Here is an 18,890-nt window from a genome sequence, read left to right on the forward strand (position 1 = left end):
ATTACCACCCCTCAAGGTAGGAACCTACTAGGGGAAGGGAGGGGAAAAACTGGGGGGGGGGGGGGGTTCTGGTATGTCCGAGAGGCCAGGGGAACCGAGGGATCTCCCGAGGGTCTGACCATTCCCAGGAGGGGGCCCACGTCCACCCCGAGACCGCCAGAGATATGGGGAGACAGCCTTACTCGCCATACCACGGTATCAGGTGGACGCTACTGCGAACAGACCACCTCCCACCCCGGGTGGGGGTACTGCCAGCCAGGGGGTACGTTGCAAATCAGGGCATTCCAGGTCGTCACGTCCCAGTGAGACGGTCCACTCGCAGGCTCGTCCCCATCCCTCGGGGCTCTGTCGTGGCGAGGCCTAGTGCTGAACTATAACCTGCTCACGCTGGGTGGCCAGGCTGGGAGACCATAAGGATCTAGATTATCCATTCCGAAACCTCAGCCGGCTGTTGCTTGTAGTTCTCCAGGAACTCTAACTAGTAAATAAAAATGACATAACAAAAATTTCCCTTGTATGTAGCGAAGACCAAAGTCCCAGCAGGAACTAGGTCCTACGCAAACTAGGCAGAAAAACTGGAAACTATAGCAGAGTGCGTGTGGTTATGCCTGCAGGAACAGCCTCATAGGAGTGGAAAAATGGATTTTTGTAAAATCTTACCGTAAAATCCTTTTCTCTTAGCTCATTGACAGACGTAGTCCTCGGTGATACAGCACCTTCGGGTTATGTTGCCTCCACAGGAGCAGGACTAGACAGGAAATTAAAAAGCTCTGGCCACACCCTAGGGGCAGTCCCAGAGGGTATATCCTCTCTCTCTCTGCCTCAGCAAATCAGTTATGTGAAAAAGCAGTCTTTAGAGATTTTAACCCAACCCAACTCAAAAAACAGAGGGGCGGGGACTACGTCTGTCAATGAGCTAAGAGAAAAGGATTTTACGGTAAGATTTTACAAAAATCCATTTTTCTCTAGCGCTCATTGACAGACGTAGTCCTCGGTGATACAGCACCTTCGGGACGTCCCAGAGCAGTATCACAAATGAGGGGTGGGAAAATGAAAATCAAATCCCAATCTAGAAGGCCCAACCGGTGCCCACTAGAAGTTTACAATGCTCATCCTTAATGATGAGACTCAACAAAAAAGAGAAAAAAATTTTTTTTTTTCAAACAGAAAAAACCCTCGAGGTAGACCACCGGTCTCCTCAAATTGCGGCCTGCAAAACCTTGCGGCCAAATGAGGCATCCGCCGATGCCGTCACATCAATTTTATAGAACTTTGTAAAGGTATGAACCGACGACCAGGTGGCCGCCTTACATACCTGGACCACTGACGCCTGATGGCGAAAGGCCCAGGAAGTACTGAGCGCTCGAGTGGAGTGCGCCCTAACAGGGAACGGAGGACTCTGACCCTTAATAGAATAAGCCTGTACCACCGTTTGTCTAATCCATTTAGCAATGGTCGCGGCAGATGCAGGCAAACCCTTTCTGGGGCCATCCGTGATCACAAAAAGTGAATCCGTCTTACGGAATGATTCCGTAGCTTTCAGGTATACCCCGATTGCCCGAACCACATCTAAGGAATGCAACGCATGTTCCCGATGATGCTTGGGCTGAGGACACAAGGAAGGTAGTACAATATCTTCATTCAGATGAAAATCTGAAACCACCTTAGGAAGAAAAGATGGCTTAGGATGAAGTACTACCTTATCCCTATGAATCACTAGGTATGGGGACTGGCATGATAATGCAGCCAGTTCTGACACCCTGCGAGCAGAAGTGATAGCCACCAAGAAGGCCACCTTCTGGGATAAAGTAAGCAAGGGAATCTCCCTGATGTTTTCAAAGGGAGGTTTCTGTAGAACCGACAAAACCAAATTAAGATCCCAGGGCGGTAAGGGCGCGCGGACTGGTGGAGCCAGGTGCCGCACCCCCTGGATGAAATTCCGCACCAAGGACTTGGTAGCTAAAGGCTTCTGAAAGAAGATTGCTAATGCTGAAACTTGACCCTTGATGGTGCTCAAGGCTAGCTTCTGCTCAACCCCTTGTTGCAAAAAGGCCAATATTCGAGTCACCGAATAGGTACGTGGAGGAAATCCTAAAGATTCGCACCACGCAATATAAGTAGGGATGCACCGAAATTTCGGCCACCGAAATTTTCGGCCGAAAATGAGCCTATCCCATTTCGGCCGAAAATAGGTTAAAAGTGCCGAAATTAATGGCCGCCGTGAGGAAGGAGGAGGGCGCAGCGCAGGTTTGAAAAGTCCCTGATTCTCCCGTCCGTAGGATAGGAGAATCAGTCTTTTCAATTTGGCTGCAGCCGAGCGGAGCGTCTGTGACACCTCGTCTCTCACACAGCCCAGCAGCGAGCAGTTCTCACCCCTCCCAGACACGGACAGGAGAGGAGAAAGACTCACACAGCTCATCCTCCTCCCCCCTCCCACCCCAGGTTTTCTGTGTCTGCCCGGGGCCGCCCACTCTCCTATCTCGACGTATGTGCAGGACAGAGAGAGGGATGTGGGCGGGAAATATGAAGAACAGCAAGCAGCTACACATTCCAAGCCTCATGATACCTGAGCCATGCAGCCTCTGCCTCGTCCTCGGACCTTGAATGAGTGAGCACTGCATTTACACTTTACACTGTCCACTGTCCCCATCTCCCTCCCTTGTCTCCCCTATCTGCCCCCCCCCCCTTCTGTTCTTCCAAGTTCCATTGAGCACTTATGCAACCATAAAAAATTGACTGCTTTTTTTTATTTGTTTGATCATTATGCTGAGGCAGCTTACATATGGAATTAGTATTATGCAGCATGAGGGGTTAATGTATTGTCACTACTGCATTAGTGACCAACCAGTGGCAGTTAATTAACCCCTTTGTGCTGCATTAGTGCAACCAGTGGTAATTAACACTGATACTGGTTGCACTAATGCAGCATAAAGGGGTTAATTAACTGCCACTGGTCGGTCACTAATTCATCAGTGACCAGCAGTGGCAATACATTAACCGTTACCTCATGCTGCATAATACAAATACCATTGGTAATTAAATTAACCTCTTGCCAACCCATCACAGTACATATACTGTGACAGGGTGGGAGCGACAGGTGTACGTCGCTGCCTGTTTTTGGTGTATGCCCCTCTTCTATCTGTTAAAATTTTTTTGGGGAAAAAGTCATTTTCGGTTTCGGTTTCGGTTTTCGGCCAAAGGCATCCTGCATTTTCGGTTTCGGTTTCGGCCCAAAATTTTCATTTCGGTGCATCCCTAAATATAAGTCTTCCATGTGTGATAATAGACCTTGCTGGAAGTCGCTTTCCTTGCTTTAATAAGGGTAGGAATGACTGAAGCTGACAAACCTCTGTCCTTCAGTACTTGGGTCTCAATGGCCAGGCCATTAAAACCAGCGACTGTAAAGCATGATGGTAAATTGGTCCTTGAGACCACAGACACTCCCTGAGACGAAGTTCCCACGGAACGTCTGCGACTAGCATGTCCAAGTCGGCCAGGCCGGCTTGAGGAGGCCAGCCTAGAATTTCTAGGACCACTGGCGCTGATAGAATCTGAACCAGGCGTCCCTAGAGGTATCTGGCCCCGACCATCCGAGGAAGTCTGGTCGTTTTCTGTTCCCACACATTTATCAGATACCTGATAGTTATCAGGAAGGGTGATCTTTTCTGGTTGAACCTCAGGGACCGAAGTCACCCGACTAGAGGCTACTTGGCCTATCTGGTCAACCAGATCCGATTCCTGTGAGGTATAGGGACTAATCTTAGGAAAAGGTAAAGATCTATTCAGGGAACGGTAACTACCGCTTCCTGTAGTACTTAAATGTTGGAAGGGAAGAATCGCACCGGTAGTAGTGGTTGATGCTCGATCGAATGTCCTGAATACCGGTGAAAACGTCCCCCCACCCTGAAACCGGGTGGGGGCGCACCTTCAGGCTGTGTACTCCTTTGCTTCGGGTTTGGCTGGGTTGGTCCTCTGCTTGTCCGACCAGCCCTTCTTGAACCCTCCTGGAGGAGTCTTGCCTTTCCCGCTTGTACCAGCCGGGCGCCCTTTATGGGCAGTAAAGAAAGGTCCTCGCTTGTTGCGAGGTCCCTTAGCTTTAGCAGCCTGTGGCAAAAAAGTGCTCTTGCCCCCAGTGGCATCCTTAATGATTTCATCTAGGTTGGCCCCAAATAGACGATTCCCCTGAAAAGGGAGATTTGTCAAGGTCTTTTTGGAACCTAGGTCATCTGACCAGCATTTTAACCACAGCACACGTCTGAGGATGACCGATGACATAGATGCATGCCCTAATAAGGGAGTAGTGTCCAAGGCTGCGTCACAGATAAACTGTAGCCCTTGTATAATCTGTTCCATCAAATCAGATGTCTCCTGGGGAATATCTTTTCCCCTAAGGTCTTGGCGTACCATTCTCGCCCATTCCGTAAGTGTCTGGGAAACTAGACCAATAACGATTACTGGTCTAAATGCTGACCCTATCAGAGAGAAGATGGTGCGGGACTCTGCTTCCATCTTTCGATCCACCGGATCCTTAAAGGACGAAGTGTCCTCTACTGGGATAACCGTGGCCTTATTCAGCCTGGAAATAGGTGGATCCACCACTGGTGGTACCGTCCATTTCTTAATGATGGATTCCTCAAACGGATAGCGTCTAGCAATACGCTTGGAAATAGTAAAGGTACGTTTAGAATGCTCCCATTCTCCTTTAATCCGATTACCGAAACACTTGGGTACAGGAAAAACCTTCACCGTTTTGATGGGCTTATTAGTACCAAAAGGAATCTCTGTTTCAGTTGCCTCTGCCGGTAAAGCCTCAAGTTTTAAGGTTTCCTGCACTGCCACAACTAGTGCGTCCACCAATGCTTCTTCCTGAATTATAGCGGGAGAAGAAACGTCCTCCTCACTGTCTGAGGGGGCTTTACCTGAGACAACAGCCCTTGCAGAGGAACCTGCAACTGCAGTGACCATCTCTGAATCTGAGTCAGAGGTGTCAGATAGTATAGGGGTAGGCGGGGGTCGCTTCCTTGACCCCCGTCCCTGACAGGCCGCCTCCACCCGAGCCACCATAGACTCCAAGATTGCTGTAAATGACTCTACACTCTGTGCACCGGCGGGTCCCGTGGCCCCCTCGAGGGAAACAGGTGGGGGAATATGTGTGGCAGGGTCCATGATAATTCCAGTCACTTCCTGAATAATATAATTCAAAAATAAAAAACTTTTTTTTTTTTTTTTTTTTTCCAGACCCCCAGCGCCACAAAAAGCCCCTTAGTGTTACCTGCTAGGGATCCCTATCGATCGAGAGAGAGAGAGATAGACCCCCAGGCTCACCACTTGATGCTCAGAGTCTAACTGCAACAGGTTACAGCGCTGTCTTGACAAACAGGAAGTCTTTTGGCTGGCTGCCCAGGAAGAAAGGAGGCGGCTCCGCCCCTCTGCACGCCTTCCGGCGCCTCCCCTAGCTCCACGAGGCGTTTGGATCACCTCAAACATGGCCGCCCCCATGCTGGAGACACGAGGCTACGCAAAAATGGCGGCTCGTGCGATCCAGCAAAAAAAATGGCGGCGGCCTGTACTGAATAGCGGTGTGCTGCAGGGCACACAACACTCTCTCTGCATGGGGATTTGGCATGGTTGGCGGTACCGGCCCTGGCGGACCGCATGGCCATTCGGGAGGCCTGCTAATAGCTGGAGATCTGATTAGGAAGGCAGTCTACATGTCCGTGGCTTCTGACTGGTAAGTAGCTTATTCTTATCACCGTAAGATTCCCAGAATGCCACTGATTACAATCTTTTTAACATGTATACAGTTAGATTGTTAGCTCCCAAACCAAGCCTCCTGGCTTTTTGCACATAAAATCACACTCAAAGTAGGAGGATCTGTGTCATTTATAGGATAGAGAGGGACTATCTTACCATACAGAGAGGGGCCCGCGTTCACCACAAGACCCGTCAGGGGAAAAGGGGGAACATACTACTCACCATACCGGAACCAGGCGGGCACCAACTCCTGACAGTACCCCTCTCCACCGGGGCGGGAGGGCTGTCGACCGATATGGACGCCGTGACTCATGGTCTTTGGCGTTTCAGCGAGACGTTTAACTCGCGGGGTCAGTCCTTTAATGGGACTTTGTCGCGGCTGACCCAGCGCGGAGCTATGGCCTGCACGCGCTCGTAGGCTGAACTGGGGTGACCACCGGATCTCAACATCCAGCCCGTCGCCCAGTTCAGCTTTCTTGCTTGAAGATCTCACAGGAACACTGGAGAAAAAAAAATCTTTTAAGAAAAAAATCTTGCTAGGACCTAAGATCCCAGCAAGGTATCTAGGTCCTTACTCCTAACTAGACAGAAAATAACTGATTTGCTGAGGCAGAGAGAGAGAGGATATACCCTCTGGGACTGCCCCTAGGGTGTGGCCAGAGCTTTTTAATTTCCTGTCTAGTCCTGCTCCTGTGGAGGCAACATAACCCGAAGGTGCTGTATCACCAAGGACTACGTCTGTCAATGAGCGCTAGAGAAAAAGCTTTTCCTGCCTAGTGTCCTGTTTCTGATGGGAGGAGCATAACCCAATGGTCTAAGAAGATGTGGAGCGGCGTCTGTCAATAGACGATAGAGAAACAAGCTTTTTACACAATGCAGAGGATTCCACAGTGAGTATACCAACTAGCATGCTTTACTGCATATAGAGACTGATTTTACTGTTGTGAGTTTAAAAACACTAAGTCCTGTAACGAGGGGGGGCCTCCAAGTATTGGTCTTTCCAGCACATTCCACAGACACAGCCCCCACCTGAGTTCTGTGGGCTCTGGGGTTACAGTTTGGTGTGGTGAGTAGAAAGTGTATCCAATAGGTGTATACTGGTGATAGGTATCGGTAATTGGTATTTGTGAGTGAGTACTTAAAATCGGTACTCGTACTCTGTGTTGATAAAATGGTATTGGTGCATCCCTAATAACAGTTCTGTCCAAAGGCAATGTCCACTTGCCACTGATTTCTCTGTTAACGAGGCCATTAAAAATAATGTATCCTTCCAACAAATAAATGGCATCATCAATTCATCTAGGATGAAGTCAACAGAGCAGAGGGGTCTGCAACCATTCCTGCAATAGGTTCCATCTTCTCAATGTTTTAATGCTTAGAAATACATTTATTGGAAACTGTATTCCCAGTGTGCAATCAGAGTGTGAGCTGAGCAGACTTTAAATGGGAATCTTACCTACTAATAAAATACAGATAAACAACTGACAGTTATTATGGCATCAAGACATCCACGTTTACTTTGAAAATAGAGTATACTTACAGGCACCATGATCTGTTTACAGCCAGAGATTAAAACCGTTTCTTGAAGCATTTTGTCTGAGATGCCACTAAAGAGTGTGTGTCCAGGAGGAAGACTGGCTAAATGAAGATTAAATAAACGTTTAAGTTCACTCATAGTCAACACATACTGCCTCCTGAATATAGAAGCCACAAACTCGTTCAGTTCTTTTGCGATTGAATCTTTGTCTCCTTTAGAGACAGGACCGTTTAGTGATTCATGTGAGTTTTCATCCATATGGACACCATTAACCAAGCCATTGTTCAGATTGTCATATGTTGAGGTGTCCATACTTTCCTCATCACTCATTGGTTCCTCTTTAATATGGACATCAGCCACAACTGCCACATGGGAGGTCTGCTTGGTCTGTTCTCTCTTTCGCTGCATGTCCTTCTCCAATCTGTCTTGGTTCTCCTTGGCCTTGACTCTTGCCATGTTCACCACCTGGTCCCCAGAGATCACTGTATAAGGAGCTGTTGAAGATACAAAACACACAAAAACAGTAACAGAAATTAATGGAAAATTAGCAATGTGACCATAATCATCCTAACTCGACATAGAACCCACAATGTAGAGGAGTAATCAAGCCCAAAGATAGTAGGTAAGCAAGTTAGTTCATTAAAGTGAAATTTTAATCATTTTGTAGTGGAACAAACAATGAAAATTAGATTGATATACTTCGCAAAAAAAAATTAAAAATCTGCCCCTACCTAGCTTCAGGAGCTAGCTACATTTCAAAGTATAGCTGTACTTTACCTATGGAAGGCAAGAGAGGCTTGCTTTAATGTCTGGTACAAACACACTTTCAGATGTGAGGAAGAGTGAATCACATGATTCTCCATCTCTAGAAGTACTAGGGACTTTCACTGTTTGGGACACTTAAAGGTCAGAGCGATGGGCAAGTGAGGGAAGGTTCTGTGCTCCTGAGGAGATGGGCCATAAAGCAAACCTGTGCTTTACTTTGCTTGGAGACAGGTTTACTTTTTTTTATTACCAACACTTTTTATTAAAGATAATCATAAAATACAAAGCTTGGGAAAAAAAAACTCAATCAATCAGGAGCCCAATAGATCAAAGCATAATACAGTGCCTTTTACCATAATATATAAAAGGAGAAAAACAGAATAGAAAAATCAAAACCATAGCCTAACAGGGTTTTGCTTCCACGAATGTATGAAAGACATCAAATCAAATAGCCTTATATTCTGACACAACGTAGAGGAAAAAAAATCAACAAATAAATGTAGAGGTTTTAGGAAAGAAACCAAGAGGCAGCTGGTTCTTGATATTAAATTGCTTCCTATATTTGCAAGTAGACCAGGATTACCATTAACAAATCAAAAATATGCATGGTATCCATGATCGTGACAAATCCTTTCCATTAATTTTATGGTTTCCATATGTTGTAATACCTGGGACCAGGAGACTAAGGGGGGGGGGGGGGGGGACGCCAGTTCAGGGCAATGGCCCATTGCATGACACTGCACAATAAGTTGGGGTCAGTTGTAAACCCGTGATCTGAGCCACTTAAGAAGCTTGTTGTCGAAAAGGTCTAAGGGCTCTACAGCTCCAAAATAAATGAAGATGTATCCCCCTGACAGTATGGCTCCTAAAGCAGGTCTCTGGGACCAGCAGATAAAATGTATGCTATTTGGCAAGAGTATAATACCATCTAGTATTCTATTCAACCACTGTTTCTTTTATAGCCATAGAACATGTGCACTTGTACATGTTTGATAGCATGTCCAACCAATCTTCCGCAGAAAAGTTTTGACCAGTTTCTGATTCCCAACTTAACATCACAGAAGACTTAGCTGGGAGATCCTGTTCATTAAGAAGCTTACAAATCATGGAGCTAGTACCCTTATCCCTAGAGGTCGAGCTTCGCAGTCACTCAAATACTGGGCTAGGGCTCCCTGTTCTAGAAGGGTACCTTGTGGCATAAAAGTGCCTTATTTGTACATATTTAAAAAAATTCTGAGTGGGGAAGGGCAAAATGTTGCTGGAGAAAAGAAAACAAGCTGCTCCACCCATCTAGCAAACTCCAATTTAGAAGTATTGGCAGGTGGGAACGATGGGATACCCAAATAGGATCCTAAATGGGGGGACGAGGGCAGCAATCCAAATTTATCTTTGTAGAGAGACCGCAAACGAAAAGACTAATGACTAATCAAAGCGGCTAGATCTCTAGGGAGAATGGATCGTGATCACAGAAAAACCAGGGAGGTAGAAGGGCTCAATTGAGTAATATTTAAACAGAAGCTAGAGTATTTGAGTGGATTGGGCGTACCATTATGCCAAGTGCACCAATCTGGCTGCTAGATAAAATTTCCAGAGGTGGACAGGTTTACTTTAAATTCCACACATAGCAAGCATTGAAAGGAATCTGCAGCAGCACTTAAAGGAATCGGCAGTAGTAATGCTTTAGATACGATTACTTATTAAAAATAAAATATACAGTCAACCCTATAAAAATCTTTTTCTCCAGCTTTCAGCTGAATAACATGGAGGCACAAACAAAAAATAAAGGGAAGCCAATAATAATAATAAGCCAATAATAGACCATAATAAAATATGTGTATCTATCAGGACATTGTGGATCACAGATAAAGTTTTGGTGATACTTTAATAATCAGCCACCAAAAAGCATGTTCGTTTGACTCGTGAATATCAGTTCATGGGGAAAATAATATCTTGTATGACAGTCATCATAAGTTCCATATGCCTTACTATAATCAGTCAATTCAAAACAGATCTTTTAAGTTATGGGTGGATACTGATGGACTAAATCAGGGGTCTCCAAACTTTCTAAACAAAGGGCCAGTTAACTATCCTTCAGACTTTATAGGGACCGGACTGTAACCAGTGGGAGTAGAAAACTCAACATCATTGGTATTGCGGGGAGAAATAGTTGGTGTCAATGGGAGGAATTATGCCCTATAGTTGGTGTCAATGGGAGGAATTGTGCCACATTGTTGACGTTTGTGGCAGGAATAATGCCATAAGGCCTGGATAACGTTAAGCAAAAGGATGCATCTGGCCCCCAGGTAGCAGTTTGGAGACCACTGGACTAAATAATCCACCGACTCATTGTTTCAGGAACTGTTGCCTTTTGACAGCCTCCCCCCCCCCTTCCACTTACAGTAATGTAAACAAAAAGAATAATTAAACAGAACATGTTCAAAGCAGGTGGGTTGAATGGAGAACTCAAGCTGCCAAAATTACCCAAAACAGTTATTTTGGCTGCCATGAGTCATATGTCAATAATTTTTCTAAATTTACCTGAAGATGCATCTGTCTTTTTAGGCATCGTACCTTCCTTTGACAAGTTGAAAACCTTTTCAAGCCTATAAAAGGAAATTTTGAACAATAAGAACATGCAAGTAATATCCTACCTGGTTTGTAATGATGAAACCTTAATGCAAACGTTACAACAGTTGATGCTCACTATGCTACAAAAAAATGTATGGAGTTCAGCATGGTCTGTTTATCACTAGCAATGGTGTTCTTGAAGAAAAACATATTTTAAAACACAAAATGGCCAATTAAACAAAAAATTACCAAATGCTTTTCATTGACCAGGTACTTAGTTTGCCAAATCTGCTTTAGTAGGATTTGAGAAAAATTCCTTTTTAATCTGATAAACACTGCAAGTGTAAGCCAAGGAATTCAGTCAATAGATCTTAGTTCATTGCTTATTCATGATTTTAGAGGGGAAAAAAGCTGGTTATTGTTAGAAAGAAAACTTTATAAAAACAAATACCTCATTAAATTGAAAGCCACGTTGGATATAACATGGCTTTCATATACATAGTCTTTGAAATACTCTGCTTCAGAGTTCACGTTTTTCAAGAATATGCTGGGTCAGCAAGAACATTTTGCAGTCCTGTATACTTCCACTATGTCAAACACATTAAAAGGTTGTAAACCTCCAAAAAATGAAATAAAAAAAAACCTGAAAGCCAAGACAAAGGCATAATGAGCTAGTATGCATCGCATACTAGCTCATTATGAAATACTTACATTAGTACGAGGCCCCCGCAGCGACGCCCGAACACTGCCGACATGTTCACCGGTCTTCCTTCTGGGTTTGTGTCCACCGGCCATCTGACTGGCTGGAGCCGCGATGACATCACTCCAAGTGCGATGGAGCCCCTGTTCACCACACAGAGCTCTGAAGGAATGGCACAGGCGGCCGTTACTTCAGAGCGCATGTGTCAGTGATGTCACTGGCTGCATTCAAAGTAAATATCTCCTAAACAATGCATGTTTAGGAGATATTTACAGTACCTCTAGGTAAGCCTGATCATAGGCTTACCTATAGGTACAAGTTACAGAGGAAGCTTTACTTCCATGTTAAGGTTCAAATGTACAGTGTTTAGCATAAATGAGTACACCCCTTTTGAAATGTAAGATTTTAATCAATATCTCAATAAACAGAACAACGATTTCCAAAATTTTAACAAAGTTGATTTTTATAGAACATTTGTTAATCTCATTACATGAACACAAGGTTAAGAATATAACTTCGATTACAAAATCTTCAGTTTTACTCAAATTAGTTGATGCAAAAATGAATACACCCCACAACAAAAAAACTACTCCATCTAGTATTTTGTATGACCTCCATGATTTGTAAGGACAGCAGCAAGTCTAGGCATGGAATGAACAAGTTGGCGACATGTTGCAACATCTATCTTTTTCCATTCTTCATGAACAAACTTCTTTTAGAGCCTGGATGCTGGATGGGGAGTGACGCTCATCTTTTCAGAATTTCCCATAGGTGTTTGATTAGGTTCAGATCAGGAGACATACTTGGCCACTAAATCACTTTCACCCTGTTCTTCAGAAATGCGTGGACACGTGTGTTTTAGATCATTGTCAAGTTAGAAAAGTGGAAGGTGACCAAGGCTACGGAGTGATGGTAGCATTTTCTCTTTCAATATTTATTTTATTATTTATTTCAGGTACTTGTATAGCGCTGTCAATTTACGCAGTGCTTTACATATACATTGTACATTCACACCAGTCCCTGCCCTCGAGGAGCTTACAATCTAAGGTCCCTAACTCACATACATACACAGTAGGGCCAATTTTTTTATACAGGATCCAATTAACCTACCAGCATGTCTTTGGAGTGTGGGAGGAAACCGGAGTACCCGGAGGAACCCACGCAGGCACAGGGAGAACATGCAAACTCCAGGCAGGTAATGGCGTGGTTGGGATTCGAATCAGCGACCCTCTTGCTGCTAGGTGAAAGTGCTAACCGCTACACCACTGTGCCGCCCAATAGAGAGCAGTACATCTGTGAATTCATGATACCATCAATAAAATGCAGCTCCCCTACACCAGCTGCACTCATGCAGCCCCACAGGACACTGCCACCACCATGTTTCACTGTAGGCATCATGCATTTTCATTGTACTCCTCACTTTGGCAACGCCATACAGTTTTGAAGCCACCAGTTTCCAAAAAAAATGTATCTTGGTTTCATCACTCCAGAGTACAGAGTCCCAGTGGTCGTATTTTTCAGCATGGGCCCTGGCAAATTCTAGACGGCCATTTTTTTTGTATGGGCTGTAGGAGAGGCTTCCTTCATGGACGACATCAATGCATGCCACTCCTCTGCAGAGTACGCCATATTGTGTTATGGGAAACAATCAACACAGTTTGGCTTTCTACTTCTTTAGCTAACTGCAGTGAACTTGTATAGAGATTTTCTTCAATCCTTATCAGAAGACGCTCCTGTCGAGGTGGCTGTGGACGGCCTGGACGTCTCAGTGAGATGGTTTTAGTTCCATCTTTGTAAAATTTTTGTATCACTTTTGCTACAGTATTCTGACTGATAAGTAAAGCTTTGCTGTTGTAGCCTTCACCTTTCCTGTGTAAAGAAATAAACTTTCCTTCTCAGGCCTTGTGACATTTCTCTTCCATGTAGTACCATTTCTGACATCATGAAATGGGAAGGGGTTTTTGTTAGTAGAAGTAACACCCTTTTATTATCAGCTGTCTGCAAGACTCAATTAGACTCATCTGTAGTTTAATTCTTGGTAATTAGGATTTTGATGTCTAAAATTTAGCTTTGCTGCTATGACTTTCATTGGGGTGTATTCATTTTTGCAACATGGTCTTGAATGAATTTGTTAGGAAAAATACTTTGTGTGTGCAAGTTAACAAATCTTGGTTGCATCGCCCGCATTTGTGGGAGTATTTTGTAATATAGTGCCCCGTAGAAAATGTTGATTCTGAAAGCAACGTAAAGGACTTCTGACATATCTGTTGGGGTGTACCCATTTATGCAGAGCACTGTAGATGCACACACACGCACACATATACATACATTATATATATATATATATATATATATATATATATATATACACACACATATATACATATACACACACACACCTCAAAAAAAAAAAAAAAGGAACACTTTGAAAACACATCAGATCACAATGGGGAAAAATGTGCTAGATACAGTGCCTTGCGAAAGTATTCGGCCCCCTTGAACTTTGCGACCTTTTGCCACATTTCAGGCTTCAAAGATATGAAACTGTAATTTTTTGTGAAGAATCAACAAGTGGGACACAATCATGAAGTGGAATGAAATTTTTTTGGATATTTCAAACTTTGTTAACAAATAAAAAACTGAAAAATTGGCTGTGCAAAATTATTCAGCCCCCTTAATACTTTGTAGCGCCACCTTTTGCTGCGATTACAGCTATAAGTCACTTGGGGTATGTCTCTATCAGTTTTGCACATCGAGAGACAAATTTTTGCCCATTCCTCCCTGCAAAATAGCTCGAGCTCAGTGAGGTTGGATGGAGAGCGTTTGTGAACAGCAGTTTTCAGTTCTTTCCACAGATTCTCGATTGGATTCAGGTCTGGAATTTGACTTGGCCATTCTAACACCTGGATATGTTTTATTTGTGAACCATTCCATTGTAGATTTTGCTTTATGTTTTGGATCATTGTCTTGTTGGAAGACAAATCTCCGTCCCAGTCTCAGGTCTTTTGCAGACTCCATCAGGTTTTCTTCCAGAATGGTCCTGTATTTGGCTCCATCCATCTTCCCATCAATTTTAACCATCTTCCCTGTCTCTGCTGAAGAAAAGCAGGCCCAAACCATGATGCTGCCACCACCATGTTTGACAGTGCGGATGGTGTGTTCAGGGTGTTCAGGGTGATGAGTTGTGTTGCTTTTACGCCAAACATAACATTTTGCATTGTTGAAAAAAAGTTTGATTTTGGTTTCATCTGACCAGAGCACCTTCTTTCACATGTTTGGTGCGTCTCCCAGGTGGCTTGTGGCAAACTTTAAACGACACTTTTTATGGATATCTTTAAGAAATGGCTTTCTTCTTGCCACTCTTCCATAAAGGCCAGATTTGTGCAGTGTACGACTGATTGTTGTCCTATGGACAGAGTCTCCCACCTCAGCTGTAGATCCCTGCAGTTCATCCAGAGTGATCATGGGCCTCTTGGCTGCATCTTTGATCAGTCTTCTCCTTGTATGAGCTGAAAGTTTAGAGAGACGGCCAAGTCTTCGTAGATTTGCAGTGGTCTGATACTCCTTCCATTTCATAATTATCACTTGCACAGTGCTCCTTGGGATGTTTAAAGCTTGGGAAATCTTTTTGTATCCAAACCTGGCTTTAAACTTCTCCACAACAGTATCTCAGACCTGCCTGGTGTGTTCCTTGTTCTTCATGAGGCTTTCTGCACTTTAAACGGACCTCTGAGACTATCACAGTGCAGGTGCATTTATACGGAGACTTGATTACACACAGGTGGATTCTATTTATCATCATTAGTCATTTAGGTCAACATTGGATCATTCAGAGATCCTCACTGAACTTCTGGAGAGAGTTTGCTGGACTGAAAGTAAAGGGGCTGAATAATTTTGCACGCCCAATTTTTCAGTTTTTTATTTGTTAACAAAGTTTGAAATATCCAATAAATTTCGTTCCACTTCATGATTGTGTCCCACTTGTTGATTCTTCACAAACAATTACAGTTTTATATCTTTATGTTTGAAGCCTGAAATGTGGCAAAAGGTTGCAAAGTTCAAGGGGGCTGAATACTTTCGCAAGGCACTGTACACAGATATATACACATTACATATACACACACACACACATACATATATATACATATATATATATATATATATATATATATATATATACATACATACATACACATACATACATATACACATATACATACATATACGCACACATTCAGGAGGAGCACTTGGGATCAGAGACAGAAGAGGCAAGAATGCTTTAGGATGATCATCAAGCACAGAGACATTATGGCTTTCAGTTTTCTTCTATTGTGCTGATATGTCATGCAGGGAAGAATCTAAACCTGGCCATAGATGGATCAAAACTCATCTGGTTTAGAAGGGACCAGCAACATTTTCATTCATTTGTGGCTGTTACCGTTCATGAGAAGTCAATCTAATGATTAACTTCTCACAAATGGGCTTGTTGGAAACTTTTTGCTTGATCAGTGCTGCAGCCAATTGGCTGTATCACTGATCAGTGTTTTCTGACAGCAGAGGTGCCCCCGTTAGCATACAATAACACAGCGAAGAGGATTCATCCATCCACCTTGCTTAAATGGATGGGGAAATCAGTACAGTGTGAAAAAGACATGTATGGCTAGCTTCATTGACCTTATTACTGAACACTTAAGAACACACTGCTTATAAATGGTCCTGCCTGATTGTCCAGTAAGATCATATTCACAGAAAAGTATAATTATATTAGTACAGACAAGCGCCAACAACCAGTGAAAAAAAAAAAAAAAAGAAAAAAAATTGTCACAGCACCACTAAGCAGCAAGGGAAACATGGACAAATGACACTAGTCTTTCAGAGCATGGATTCAATATTTAAATATGGTGTAAAGTGGAAACCCTTGTAAAAATTCTACACACTAATATTTGAAACCGCTTTGGTCTAATAAAGAAACCTACTGTATAATGAAAGGTCAGCTCTTTCCAGACTATGTTAATCTCAATGACCTTAATATTGAGTTACTGACCCAGATCGATCACGCAGAATAAGCGTTCTGACTTCCCTGCATACTTGTTCCAAGTTAGTAATTCAGAAGATCAGCGTAGCAGCAAGTCAAGCAACATTTTCATAAGCAAGTTAGCCATTGTAGCCTACAAATGTCTGTCAAAACATGTTTTCCTAAAAGATATTTTCATAGGGACATCTGCAAGCAATACATCACTTTGTATCAGTGAATTATTATTAAAGCAGAATGCTTCTGTAGTACATACTTGGCTTGTATTCCCTTCCACAGCATTGTCTGCCTTTGAACCACATCTGGGTGCTTCTTTATAAAATCCTCATCGTAAGGCAACATGAATTCCCAGCCTTTGTTGACTCTTGGGCTGGCCATATGATCCAGGAATTCCTTCACATCTTCTTGGCAAAGCTGCAAAAAAAGTTAAATTTTTTTTTTTTTTTTTACACTCGTGTAACGGTTTTGCTTTTCAGGGCTCTGAGCACTTAATGCCCCAAAGAGCCAATAGCTTGTGAGAACTGAATTATTCTAGTATAGCAAACAAAAATCTTTCCCCTTCAGTAGAACTAAAGGCAAAAAACTTTTTTTGGGATAGAGTAAGGGGAGTAATATTTGATGTCAGGGTTTTTTTTTTTTTTACCATCTGCGTTCCACTGTGGCAATTTTCTTTCACTTCCTGTGCCCCACAGTCAAAACAGGAAACAATAGAAAATCACCCAAAATGAGGGAATCCTTGGTTGTCACCAGGATCACTGTAGTGTCCCTATTTAAATATTTCCCCTCTATACCTTTTGTGGTGTCAACCCAAAATTTGGGATCTTCTTTCAGTAAAAGTGGTAAAAAGGCAAATAAAGAGAGCGAATCTCTCAAAACAGAGGCACAAACAACAATAAAATCTGACAGGTTCTAATCCCTCTCTACCTAATCTAAAACTAGGTATAACTGGCCTTTACAGTTATCTGAAATGTGACTGCTTACTAAAGTATAGTACCTTAAAGGTATCAAGGTATCTTTTGCAAGTGGAAGGGGGGTATTCTGCAGTGCTAACATACTTACATCTTGTTACAGGGTTTCAATAAATACAGATAAATACAGTACAGTGACTGAATGTAATCTTGTAACCCTAGGACAAATAGTGTGTTTAGGGTAATACGTTTTTTTTTTTTTTTCTCCAATCAACCCAGCGGGCTGAAGGAAAAAAAAAAACACGATTGCCATACTAACACAAATGAGGTGGCAAGATGGCTGCTTAGAACAAAATGGATTTCTTAATGAGAGTATTAATCTGAGTCTATTTATTTTACATGCACACGTGCAAAAAGCCATAAATAAATCTGATGACTGCTGAAATTTTGATCTACAATTGGGGAACCTGTCTGAAAAGCACCCATATGGCTGTATGCAAAGTAAGCGCAAGACATAAATATCTTTGATGGCGACCCCTTGAAAAAAAACTACAATCACAAGACTATTAACTCTGAGCTTGCTGTAGTTTCTACTAACCTTTGATTGGTCAAACAATATTTTTGATACAACCTATCTTATATACGTCATGTTGTGTATTTAATCTGAAACGCGGAAAAATAAAATTCAGATCATTCTGGCTCAAACTTCTTAAAACTGACTGGTCTCCCTATGTAGCTACATATGTATTGTTTTTCTGAATTTGGTATCACTGACTAACAGGTTGCCAGGTAACTGTACCTGAGAAAAAAAAAGATTCTACAACAACAAGCAATGTTAGGCCCCTTTAACATGGTCCGCATTCCGTTGCGGACCTTGCTCTGCTCAGCGGGGATCGATCCACCGATCCCCGCTGAGCCGGCGGATCCGTGCGGAGAGGGAGGTGTCGAGCCCCGCTGCTCTCTATGGGGAATCGGATGAGAGCGGACCGCCTGTCCACTCTCATCCGAACCGATCCCCAGGACGGATGGAAAATAGGGTTTCCATCCGTCCGGATTTCACGGACAGGATCGGATGCGGATGGCAGCGGACATGTCACCGCTGACATCCGCTGCTCCATAGGGCTGAATGGGGCATCCGATCAGATACGCCTAAAAAACTGACAGGCGGATCTGATCGGAACGCCCGTGTGAAGAGCCCTTAGGGTGATCTTCCTCGCTGTGCCTTTGTATTCTGACAGGGGGACAAACCCCCCCCCCTTTCTCCTCCTCCCTGAACACACTGGCTGCCAGATGCTGATTTTCCAGCATGCCTGTCCAACAGAAGTAAAAGTTCCTTGCCTGCCTTTCTACTAGTCAACGAGAAATCCCATCACACTAATGTAAAGTTTAGTGTATTTTAATGTGTGCATTGGAGTTAATACATATGTTTACCTTAAAATTAATTATTTGACTCAGTTTTAAAAATTTGCTCTTCCAAAATGTTGTTATACTGTCTAAAGATTTGTAGATTAGTCACTAGAGGGCTCAGGACAATCACTTTACTGAAAAAAGATATTCAGCACACAGGGAGTGCATTCTTTTCAACGAGTCTGCTAACTCAGTCTAGCATTGTGAGAAGGACGCACA

At 43.3% G+C, this 18,890-nt stretch overlaps 1 protein-coding gene across 2 annotated transcripts in view; it reads right to left on the bottom strand.

Moving 5' to 3' along the window:
- Window positions 1–18,890, bottom strand: part of POLR3E (RNA polymerase III subunit E) — a 100,219-nt gene that overhangs the window by 22,405 nt on the left and 58,924 nt on the right. For both annotated transcript variants that reach the window (XM_082261288.1, XM_082261289.1), the window contains 3 exons: window positions 16,613–16,770; window positions 10,595–10,659; window positions 7,295–7,785 (listed from right to left, as the gene is read on the bottom strand). In XM_082261288.1, the coding sequence (XP_082117414.1) occupies window positions 7,295–7,785; window positions 10,595–10,659; window positions 16,613–16,770 (714 nt within the window). The remainder of the gene's footprint in view (window positions 1–7,294; window positions 7,786–10,594; window positions 10,660–16,612; window positions 16,771–18,890) is intronic.

The sequence above is a fragment of the Pelophylax lessonae genome, assembly GCF_965119305.1.
Source record: "Pelophylax lessonae genome assembly, chromosome: 6".
Lineage (NCBI taxonomy): Eukaryota > Metazoa > Chordata > Amphibia > Anura > Ranidae > Pelophylax > Pelophylax lessonae.